At 36.3% G+C, this 12,775-nt stretch overlaps 1 protein-coding gene across 1 annotated transcript; it reads left to right on the top strand.

The window, feature by feature from the left end:
* The first annotated feature begins 190 nt into the window (after window positions 1-190).
* On the top strand, window positions 191-8,255 carry APOPT1 (apoptogenic 1, mitochondrial). The gene is made up of 5 exons (XM_026079443.1): window positions 191-200; window positions 300-529; window positions 1,809-1,872; window positions 4,031-4,121; window positions 6,815-8,255. Exons 1-5 carry the CDS (start codon window positions 191-193, stop codon window positions 6,918-6,920), a joined length of 501 nt encoding a protein of 166 aa, XP_025935228.1. The 3' UTR covers window positions 6,921-8,255.
* The last annotated feature ends 4,520 nt before the right edge of the window (window positions 8,256-12,775 follow it).

Below are 12,775 nucleotides of genomic sequence, written 5' to 3'. Positions count from 1 at the left end.
CTGGGGCCGCGGGGCGGAGCCCCCTGACGCTGGAACATCAGTAATGTAAACAAGGCACAAAAGCGATTCGTTTTGTTATTATTTACCATGATTCACGTCTGTCGGGGGGCTTAAGGCTGTCTGAATTAAGGGTAATTCGTCTCTAAACGTAAGTGAATCGCGAACGCGTGACAGTTTTCAGTCAACGGAAATGAATCTGCGTGACTTGTGACCTTGCTGTGTGTTTTAAGGTTATACCCAGTTGCCCGGAGTCGTAGAATTGGTTTCACATCGGACTGTTCCGCAGGCAGCGTGTTAAGGTGGTAACAGCCATTCTCTGTGTATTTTGAAGGGCTCGGGCTTCTGCCCTCCCGCGCACTCTCGTAACGACTGGATTGGCCCACCCGACAAATCCTCGAATCTCCGGCCCGTGGTCTTCTACGTTCCCCCAAATGAGTCGCTGCTGGAGCGGCGCCTTAGGGAGCTCAGGCAGGAGACCCAGGCGTGGAACCAGCAGTTCTGGGCCCGTCAGAATGCCTCGTTCCAGCAGGTGAGCGGGCAGGGGAAGCGCCGAGCCGCCTGGCGGTGCTGAGTCTCTCCGGGAGTTTGCAGTGCTGGCTGTTGCAACCAAAGGTGTTCGCGCTCTCCGTTAAAAGGATTTGGTGACTGCGCAGTAGGATGACCTTGAGCTATGCTTCCCGCTTTATGTGGCTATCCCAAATAGCCAAGTTCACAAAATTATGATTTTTGTCTTCATAAACTGGCATTAAATTCTGCTTGCAGTTACTTATTTCTTGCTTTTAATTGACACTATAGCTTATTTTAACAGGCTCAGTATCTTTGGGGAAGTTCCTTTTTGTCATTAACTTTAGTCTCAATGTTAATTTGTTTAGAATGACCTACAAAACTAAAGAGCTTGTGTATTTTACTGCTGCTAAGTGTATAAAAGGATATTTGCTTTTTGTTTTTCTATCTCGCACTGGAAATATAAAGTTGTAACCACCTGTACACGCAAGACTATAATATGTGACTAGAGCTGCTCTTGAAAATGATTCTGCAGCTTTTTTTGTTTGTCATAAGTGAGAGAAGTATAAGCAAGATCACCAAGGGTAAATGAGGGATGTGTCCTGTTGCACTGGCGGTGTACCCCTACCAAGGCTAAAAGTGGGGACACTTTCAGTCTTGGTCTTTCTTTTAAATAGATTGTACCATTGGTAAGGACACACTGAATTCTGTTGGAAGACTAACAACAATTCAGTAATACACCATCACTTGTGATGGTCTTCGATCATCATAGCCTCCCAAAACTTACAGAGGTCTCAGAGTAAATGAAGTTTGTTTGTTTGTTTGTTTTTTAATTGCATAGAACTGCTTTTTGAATTTGAAAAATCAAAATGTAAATAATTATTCTTTTTCCATCTAAGTAACTTCAGTTTTTAAAGATTGCATATTTTTCTGTATACTCAAATTCTAAGATACATAACACAGCAAGTCTTCATAATTTGTCTTTTGTAAAACTTTGCAGGATTTGGATCCTGCAAAACAATACTGAAGCTTGGCTGTAACTTTACTTTTACAGATAAGTTGCATATGTTTCAGTAGAACACTTGTATGAATTAACTGATGCACAGTTAACATCTAAGCAACAAAATTATCAGTGTAATTAAGTCATTGGTTTCAGGAAAATGTTTTATTAACATCTCCGAGAATAATGAGTACTGTGTGTATTTTGAAGAGTATTAAGCACTAAGCTGGCATATGATTAAAAACAATGGTTAACTTCAAGGACTGAGTACATTGAGTTCTAATGTGGAAAAAACATATTTTAGGAAAAAGAAGAATTTATTTATTCAAGACTGAAAGCCAAGGGTCTGAAAATGAGAGATGAAACAGGTCAGTGATGTCTTTTTTATAGTTTAGGATGCATTCTGAATTCTGTTTAACTTTGATTTTTGCTAGTTTATGCTGCTTGTGTTCTGTCACAAGTAGTTCTTCAGAGCAGGATTTGGAAGTGTTTTCAAGAGCCTAACAGAGAAGAAGGGGAGCTCTTCAAAGCTGTGCAGGTCAGATCTTCTGCATGGTTCCCCCCACGCCCTCCACTGGAGGGAATGTGCTGAAATCCTAGCGATACTTTCAGCATCCTGTAGTCTAAGGGGGAAGGTCTTTGTTTGTTTTTTRCTTTCACACCTCATCACCCCAGTGAGCTAGCTGAGCTAAACATGCACTGTTTGGCCCAAGTAGGTATTATGGTTGGGTGGGTAGATTCACACTCTTCAGCCTCAGGTCCATAATATGTACAACAAACACAGTATTTCTCCTTGAAGCAGAATGAGACAGCTTCGGAGGAGACAGCAGCTGCTGCTCTCTGACCTTCTTTGCCTGAGGATAGTTGCTGTAAAATGGTTGCCTCTCGAATTCATTATGTGAAACTGAAAACAAGATGCCTTCATAATACAGTGAGTTGGCCATTGTAGTATGAGCTTGAACATTTTGTTCGTAGAATAAAGATCTGTTTAACAGAACACCTGCTCTGATGTTCAGTATATCACAGACCATTATGTTTCACTTTTATTTGTATCCCAGTGATCAGTTTGTAGTTGAGAAAGCATTTTAATTATGTGTTAAGGAAAAGGTTATTTTATATTGGTGTTTTGTTTTTTTAAGTTTTTATATCCTAGAAGCAAAAGAAAAAATAGTAAATTTGTACTTTCCTTAAAAATAAAATCACATTCAGTGCACATGTTGGAGTAATTGGTTTTGTTCTACCAAATGGCCCTAATGATGGGTGACGCTGGAGCAAAATTAATGCTATCCACAGTCTACTGGTTTGGAAATTTTCACTGAAGTCACAAGACACGTGTGTGTGTGTATATCTCTCTCAGTAATAACCTATATGTATGTACAGTTGGAACAATGGTTATTTCTTGTATATACATGAAGACTCGGTTGGTTTTGCTGATACCAGAATAAAGAAGCAAATTAACTATAGCTGTTAAGCAGGCAGCCTTCAAATAGTCTTATGATAAGTTTACCTCATGGAAAGTTAATCCATTGTAATATTTCAGATTTGTAAATATTGACAGATAGTCGTGATCAATAATTTACATTCTGATGATAAATCTCAGGAGCTTTAAAATGCATTTTGGAACACTAACAAGTTGAATCTCTCAATTCTGTCTCCCTTATCATATCCCTGTCCCTTGGGACATTCAGATTTGATTCTCATTTTGGAAATATCAAAAGAGYCAGAAAGTTGGTATAGGAATTATCTGACAGAGGTCAGAATATCATCTGGTTCTCTGGCTGCTTCTTCTATGCTGTCGCCACAGTTCTTCCTTCATGATCTGTGGAGAGAATCCATCTTCTCTTATGTTCTGCTTTATATATGGGTGGCATGTTTGTGGGTTTTTTTTTTCTTTTTAATTCACGCATATGTTTTCAGGTCCTCTCTTGAACTTGCTTTTCCACAAGAGAATTGTCTACGCTGTTGTTAATAAATTAGACAACTTGAAGCATATACCCTCTGATATGAGTTACTTGAAATCTACCAAAAGCAACAGAAAGAATTGTACTGTCCAGTCTCAGACTTTGAAATGTCTTGTCGGTCATGGATGGTATTCTTTCTACATTTATTGACTTCCTTGGGAGGGAATTCACGTTACTCTGAGTGCTCTCATGATGCTATTTAGACTTCATCCCTATGAGAGATGAATTTTATTCAAAGTGTAGATACTCCTAGATCACTTCACTTTTCTTTCATAGGGGGCCACTAGCTCCCGAAATAATCAAAGACCTGATAAACATTGCCACCTTCAGAAGCAAAAACTGGCTTAAGGGTTGTCATGCAAGTTTCAAGATGATCAGCRTTTTTAATCTGCTGTGCTCCTTAGATAGATTAAAAAAAATTGGGAGATGGAACGATATTAACTTCTTCAAGGTTACACAGGAAGTCTGTAGGAACAAGGAACCAGACCTAGCTCTTGCTATTAAAACACTGGGTTCAGACTCAAGAAAGCTATCTTGACAATGTTATGCTAAAACTTATTTTCAGGTCAAAAGGCAACACTGAATGCAGAAGAAATGGCTGACTTCTACAAGGATTTCTTAAGTAAAAATTTTAGAAAGCATATGCATTATAACAGGTATGTAGATGGTTTTCTTGTTGAATATTATATTATTGCCTAAGTGAAGGGTATAAGATCAAATAGAAAAATTGAATGTTTTTTGCCATAATTGTTAAAATAGCATCTAAAGCTATCATTTTAGAATTTGCAGAAAGATTTGAAAAAATGCTATTAGCATTTGACARAAACTTATGGATTATGATCTGAGTTCTTCTGTGTATGTTTGATTTTGTGGAAAGGTAGAGCTGACATCATTCTTTCCAGAGACTTCAGTGAGACAAAATCAGGCACAGTTTTTTCTTTTATGGTACAAGTCTTTTCATGCTGCTAATTGAAACTGATGAATATGTGAGTAAAACAATTGAGATTTCAAAATGACCAGATTCTAGTTGACTGTTTTTAAATGCATCAGATGAGRACTAGTAGTAAATGTGGTTCTTCTCAATATAAAATTGTTTCATGAGAGTAATATTTAGTATTTCTGCTTATTTTTGTTTTTATTATTTTGCAAGCTCATAGCAAAAATGAAACTGATTAACTTTGAGGTTGCAGGTGGTTTGTGTGTGGTGAAGCCTGAGTCAAATGAGCCTCTGACCACTTCGGCTTCAGTGGGGTAATCTCACACCCACCCTCCCTCTTCACAGTGTTTGCTACATTATTTCAGTGTAGCTGTTTGTACAACAACTTGAAAAACTGCATTGGGGATCTGAAAAAGCTGAAAAAAAGCTTGCAAACACATTGCCCAGCAAACAGCTGTGCACAGTTGTTGGAGGGCTAGAAATGAGGAAAGAATGGGAAGCTGGGGAAGGATAATACTTCATCCAGTTTAAGCAACGCTGCCCACTGAACATGAAACCACAACCTCAGTGTCTTCTCTGTGTTGGATTGAAAGAGTATTGGGCTCAAAGGTATTAAGTGTTCTTGGGTTCTGATGTTGTAACATTAGCAGTAATTCTACTACCATTCTAATTTATGTACAACAAATTGTGGTTTAGAGTTATTTGTGCGTATTCTACATTTACTGTAACAATATYTACTATTAAAAAAAATTACTGTAATGGAAATATTTAAAACAAAAATGCACACAATTTTTCTTGCTCATAGCAAACCCCAAAACCTAAGCAACAGCATGAAAACACTGAAAATAAAAAGTTGTTTTTAATAAGAATATGCTTGTTCAAATTGGCTACATTACATGAACTGATGACTGAGAAAGCAAACAGTTCTATCTCAGAACTGGCCATCAGAGGCCATTGCTGTGGTGAACTCTGGCTAATGTCCCATCTTCTTGGTAAGAGTTCAGGCTCTATTTCTAAACATGCCCCCCACCCCCTTGTTGCTGCCTTGTTATAAATTCAGGCAGTGCCAGTTGCATCATTGTAGTTATAAAGTGTAATGACACAGCCTTGAAAACAGTGGAGCTTATTGTAGGCATTCTGACTTTTGAGGAGTCATATTTAAAAAAAAATTTTTTTGTTTATGTATTTATCTATATGCTCTTCCCCAGTGTTGCCGGCTGGCCTGAAAACTGTGGCTGTGGAAGTGTTGAAATTTCTAAAGTTTAGTTAAATTGAGACAATGACTCTGCACAGACTCCCTGAATATATGTTTCAGAGTACTTAGACTGGAAACACTGGTTAGAAAACCAGAATAAAAGTTCAAGAAGAAAATAAGAAATGAGACAAGAAATGGGAAAGGAACCGTTGCAATGTTAGCATGATATTTTGATTTAACATGACTTTTTGGTGGGTAGCTCAGCGCTGCTTGTCAACATGGTTCTGGGTCCTGTCCTTATGAGAGGCTTATATCTTGGGTTTGTATTAGATCTATACATGAAAGGTTTCCCATTGAGATTGGCTAGCAGACCTAACACTCCCTGCTAGCTCTACAATAAGCATATTCTATTGCTTCTTGTGCAACACTTTACAAAATGGAGGAGAGGTGCTTATTGGAAACCAGAAGGACATGATTGAAATAGGCCCTCCAGAGGTGAAAGACTGATACAGATTATCTTATCTGTATCTTGATTTGATTCCAAAAGTCACGTATGCTTCATTAAAACTATTTAAAGATATGAAGACTCTAACTTTGGAAATATTAAGGGCATCATCTTCAAAACATACTGAATTAGGAACCTAATGTTTGCCATAGCTGGTTATATAAGTTAGTCTTTGAAGTGTGATTTTATTTTATTTTCTCCACTTTATGGGTAGCCAGCCATGTCCTTTCCAACACATGCATCTTCATACACACACAAGCAAATCTAACCCATAGCACAGCACTGTACACCAGACAGTTTTGTAACCACCTTTACTTCTGAAACATGTGATTTGGGTATGGTTATTTTAGCTTACCTAAATTCAAATATAATTGATCATAATATTACTTATTCTTTTTTTAATTTTTACAGTTAAGCTCTGAATGGTTGTAGCCATATATTCTGCATGTAATTTGTTTGTGGATGTGGATATTTCACATTACATGACTAATCCACAGATTCTGTCTAGCCAGCTACATAATAGAAAAAATAGACATTTTCATGGGTTATTTAGTTCTAATTAGGCAGAAAAAGTGTTGCTACAGAGAATGGAAAATTCATGTCATCACTGAATTGTCATTTGTCAATGCCAAAGGATATTTTAATATAATCATGTGCCTTTCTCCTGTTCTTGTTTTGTGCATTTGTTATTCTCCTGTCTTTGGAATCCTAGAGATTGGTATAAACGTAATTTTACTATCACGTTCCTCATGGGACAAGTAGCACTGGAGAGAGCTCTGAGGTGGCTTCGCTGGAAAAAGAAAAATATTGGAAATTAGTGATCACAGCTCCATGAAGATTATAGTACTGTATCTAGGCCTGTTCACTTGTTATCTATAGTGATGTTCAGAATCTGAATGTCTAATGCAATAATTACTTTGATCTGTTAGACTATGTAAATGAAAATTGCTATTGTTCTTAATTTATAACCACTATTTACATTACCTTTTATTCCAAGAATATCTCAATTTTTTCCAACCCAAAACACAACTGAGAAAACTATCAAAAGCTATCCTTTATTTACATTAAATTGAATGAATCTCAACCGTCACATTTTACCACAAAGTCAAAGCTCATAAAAAACATGATCCAATATGTTGTGCCTGAAGTTTGGTCAGAGAATGTAATTTTCACCAACCRTACAAGTATATAAAAGACAAAAATGCCTCATTTTGCAGCATAGATGTTCTGCAACAGTACTTATCCACACTAATATAACATGATCGTGTAACTACGTTACTGCTGAAGGAATAAGTATGATTTGTGACTGTGCGTAGATTCAGTCTGATTTAGTATTGTCTTTCTTTCAATGTGATTAAATCCCATTATTAAGATTTAAGATATGATTTCATATAAATGACTAAGGCAATAGAATCTTCTTAAATAATTTTGTTTCCTTTGGAAGAAACGTGTCCCCCTTGGACAAGAGTTCCTCTAACCTCTGGTAAAGATTTTTAGTTGTAGAGCAATAAAGTAGATGCATTGCCAGTCATTTAAAATCTTGATGAAGAAGGAAACTAATGCTTGGCTGTGTAGAGGAGAAGAATATTAGTAGTAATAAGCAGTGATTTCTACTGTTTATTTACTTTGAACAGATTTGGTGTTCTYACCAGATTCTTTAAGGTACTCAAAGCAAGTTGATGGAGGGGGATTTTCTAGCCTCAAGGGATGCAACATCAACCGCATAAAGGTTGATTTAAAACAATCTTAAAATTATATGCCCTATATCTGTCCTTTAAAAGTTCCATTTTATACAGTTAAATGGATTGATCTTTTGATACAGTGCCTACTAAGAAGATTCTGTTAAAAAGAATGTTGTATGTTGTCAAACAAAGCATCTTTCCCCAAAGCCATGTTGTAGGGAAGGTTCTGGTTTTGGAAATGTCAGCTCAGTAGCCATTGGCCTGTTTTTCATATCTAAACATTGACATGATTTATTTATAGGCTTTTTCAGCTGGGAAAAAAAAGAGGTTTGTCTGTATTAATAAATTGTAATAATTCCTTTGCAAAATGAAATAAATTTTAATTATATAGTAATGGATTACATTGTTTCATACAATGATGATTTTGTCAATCACTGAATTGTATTATTAAAGACTTAGTAAATAAAACCATTAATTAATAATGTTTTCTGAGGTAATAACCAGTATTTCTAAGAGAATACTATTTGTGAATGTTATTTACTGTATCAATACTGTAAAAATAAGTGTATATATTTTTTAAAGTTTTCAAATGCCATATTTATTTAGGAAAAGTAAATTATTGAAATAAACCATTGTGGGTATGTGTTGTAATTCTCCAGGACTTTACTTTAAATCATCTCTTATAGCACATAAGCTTTGACCACAATGTGGGTGCATGCTTTATTAAATAGTTTCAGTGTAAAACTTAAAAGAATGATTGGATAAAATACAAAAATAGTTTTAACGGCGGAGATCAGAACCCCAGTGAACTGATTGATAGTCATACCTTTTGACAACCTATGCATAAGGTCCCTAAGGTGCAGTTTCACATATGCTTTAAGTGGATAGAGGTCAATCAAAAGAAGCAGTTTCATCTTTTCTGAGCTCTTCACTTGTATTAACACAGACATTTCTGTGTTTGCCGGCTGAAACAGATCAAGAAATTTAACCACTACTAGAACTAATCCAAGGAAAAGAATGGTAGCTTGCAGTTGAGTTCATGTGCTTCATCGTGCAGGTATCTGAATGCTACTGTTGGTGTAAGGGAAGATATGGGCATCTGAATTGGAAGTTAGGATTGCACTTCAGTCAACTCACAGTGGTTGTGAAATTACTTCAGATCTCTATTCAAGTCTTCCATTGGATCCAGTCCTTGTGCTGACTGTGGAGATGCAAACAGGAACATTTTAGTAACAAAATGACAGCTGTAAAACCCTCTTGACAGTTGGAAAGAATCCAGCTTTTCTGAACCTGTATTCTTTGTGTTGGTCACCCAAAAACAATATAATCAGCCTAAGATGGATCATATTAGGACTCTACTCTGAGCTGTTTGTAGGTAAAATTTGTTGCCTTTATGGAGTCCCATTGTCTTCATTAAGATCCTACATGGACTGTTGCGCCCCTTCATTTAAAGCCTATTGAAGGAGGCTTTTATCTATTAGGTAAGTATGGAGCTCTCATTTAAAATATCTAATAGAGCCGTTATGAAATGACATTATTAAAAATAATCCATCTGAAATTTTGAGTCTCATTACCAAAACTACATACACTTACTAAGATAATTATATTTTCCGAACAGTCAACGGCCATATCATTTTTGCTAGTGTTGCATTAATTTTGATATTTTTTTCTTGACTCAGAGCAGCTGTAATAATGCCAGCTGCTTTTAGATATTATTGATCACAAATCCTTTATGCATCAAAGCAAGAATTAGGAGCTCCCACAGACTACTGAAAATAAATTTTTTATGTATACAAAGGTCTGCTACAGTGGCTGAAGCTACTGAAATAGATCAAAGAGTGACTTCTCTGTGCACGTTTTCTGAGTATAGGAGAAATGCAGAAGAGCATGCTTATCATTTAGGTATTTAGCTAATCCTGTCAGAAGGAACAAGCATTATTTCGTATTTAGTAGTGTCAGCACATGCCTTTTTAATCCACCTCCTCTGTAAAAGCATAATAAAGCAACAGTATCTTGGTATTATTCAATAATTTTAGATGGTTTGTATTGACATGAGGAATGGTTATGTGCTGAGAATATTTTGGGTTTTTTGCTATTCACTGAACTTCTGCACTGAAGCATTAATTTTAACAGAATTGGGAGAAGGAGGAAGTGTCAAATGGGAATTGAAAGGCAGACTAACTAAAGGTTAGTTTGAAGTCATTGTAGCACCTGTATGTGTGATTAATAGGGATCTGTACATCTCAAAATAATTTGAAATAAAATACAATTCTCAATTTTATTAGGAGTTTTAAAAGTGGCGGTAGTAACTACTGAGAAGGATACCTTCTATGTTTAACTGAAAATTCCAGGTGATAAAATAAGAATTCAGTTCCGAAGTTAGATTTGTCATTTAGAAACTAATGCTTTTTGGCCCCATTTTAAGGGGACTGTGTTGTGTTTGCCATTTTCAGCTTCCACTCTCACTGAACAATGATGGTGTCCAATCAGGTATAACCATACAGGGCAATCAGATTTAGTCTAAACAAGAACTTAATTTACATCCTGAACAGAGCCCAAGGGCCACTCTTTTGCATAAAGACTGGGAGATTGAAATGCTTGCAGGAAGGAATAATATGTCTGGAACTGTAATATGCATGAATAACATTTTCATACTAAAAGTGATATCCACTGATTGCTGTAATCTGAACAGTAACCCCTTAAATGAATATTCAGCTTCATTCCTCAGAAAAATTTAATACTAGAAATACAAGTTATTTCCTTCATTAGTTCATTTCTTAAACAGAGTTTTAAGTACATGGAATGTGATGATATTGAAATGCATAGTCATTAATATTCATTATTGTATAAATCACTTTTGTGCCTTAACTTTGCATTCATTAATGGATTGTAACATTCACCCATGTACTGTGAGACTTAGCTGATGGATATTCTCAAATAGCAGATGCTATGGAAGTGCAAAAGCAGTACTTTTGGCTAGAAATAGTAAAGGTTAAAATTTACATGATTCCTTTCTAATTGTTATTCTATTCAAGAGAAATATTATTTTATACTATTACCCAGAGTCAAAAGCAGATGAAGAGTTGTAGAAGCCATGTAAATGCTCTGTAAGATGTGGTCCCTGTTCCAGACAGCTTGTTATTTTGTATCACCGGTTCAAACCAGATACCCATTTAATCTAGTTGCTTACTTTTTGAAGTGAAAGACACAATATCTTGCTTTCTGGTGTACGCAGGTTCTCATCATTAGGGCTGGCCTGGGTGTGTTCAGAACAGGGCCTGAGATGGGCAATGTTTGCAAGAAGACTGTATGCGTTGTTTGGCTGCTGAGGCTGCCAGGAGGCAATTAGTGCTCAGCATAAAGTGGAGTAGCCCTGGAGCTACTTAGATCGACCGTGACTGGCAAGATTTTCAGACAGCCCCCATGCCAGTCAAGAACTGCTGGCTTTCAGTAGTGCTCTGTTCACACCACTGCCTCCAAAGAATCCACTCAGACAGTTCAGCTACAGAATTGGCTATGGTAACTTTCATTAACTGAGCCAACGCACATTAACTGGCAAAATGCAAGTTTCAGAACCATGAGAAATTCAGATCACTGTTCATACCTCATTGTTAAAGAACTTCCTGTTGACAGATTCTAGCTTTGTCTTTGTAATAAATCCCTGCCCTGGAAAATTTTTCACATGAAGATCAATGTGTAGCATACATTGGCTGTTTTTAAAGGGTTTCCTAAAAGTTACAGATTTTCATTCTGGAATGATTTGAATAATTAGAAGTCTAGATTCTTCCTTTTGTTCATTATGTTTTGCCAAGGAGATTTTGTAGTCAAGTCTATATTAGAAGGGAAAATCCATGAAGTGAATCGCAGGTTTCAAAAGAGATTAATCTACTGCCTTGATTGCTTTCCAACTGATTTATCATTATTCTGAAGTGTTACATAGAAAATAGATGGTATGACACTGCAAAAATACTCTGTAACAAACCAAGTCAACACCATTCTGACTTCAGTAGCTGTAGATACTATAAATATTTAAGTAGAAAAAAAAACTCCAAAATGGGTGGGACTGAAAGACAAAATGGAAACTAAGTTCCAATGAATATGTAAGAAAATATTGTTTGTATGTCTCTTACATTTAGCAAAATAATATTTCATTCTTAATATCATCACTGGAACACCTCCATTTTCCTCAGGCCTTATAAAAATTTTCACCAGAAAAAAACCAGAACAAAATACTAAGCTGACCATGATATGAGTAAAAAGCCACAGGTGCCAATTTGTGTCAAATGAGACATCAGCTCACTTCAAAGAAAACACAGCTCTGCCAGAGGGCATTTTAGAGCAGTTTTAACTGACAGGAGATATCTCAAAATTAATTTATTTGCTATGCTCCTCTCTGCTGCTGCTTCTTCCCTGTTCTTTTTTCTATATTGGGAAAAGAGGGGTATATTCAGCATGGCGCCTGAAGACTTGCTGAGTATGCCGAACAGTTACCATCATACCGCAGCCATAAATCTAATTGAACTATTCTATGGTCAYAGGACTGGGTAAAACACAGGCTGATGCTGACAGAATCTGGCTGTAGAGTAGCCACTGAACAAAGCATATTTCTATCCTAGGAGGATTTTTCTAAGGTTTTTGAAGCACAGAAGGTTCACATTGTTTCTCTAAAAGCAGCAAAGCAGCTTATTATTTACTGTCTTCAGTCTATAATGTTATAGGTATTATCTAATGGCCACTTACAACCCAATGCTCAATTTGTAATGTAATTAACATGTAATTAATAATGTCATTTCAACTTTTAGTTCTATTAGACATTTATATGGAAATTAGAAAAGCAATCTCACTTATTTACAGTATGAACTTTGTTATTACTAACAACTACTACCCAATATAATTCACAATCAAAAAGGTAAGTCAAATTAATGGGGATGCCTGTAACACAGCATTCCAGTCTTCTTTGGTTGCAAAACAAGTGGGATGGGAAATGACAA

This window comes from Apteryx rowi, unplaced genomic scaffold, assembly GCF_003343035.1.
Source record: "Apteryx rowi isolate R43461 unplaced genomic scaffold, aptRow1 scaffold_5, whole genome shotgun sequence".
NCBI lineage: Eukaryota > Metazoa > Chordata > Aves > Apterygiformes > Apterygidae > Apteryx > Apteryx rowi.
The sequence above is the reverse complement of the archived record's forward strand: the minus strand, read 5'-3'. Positions and strand labels throughout refer to the sequence as shown.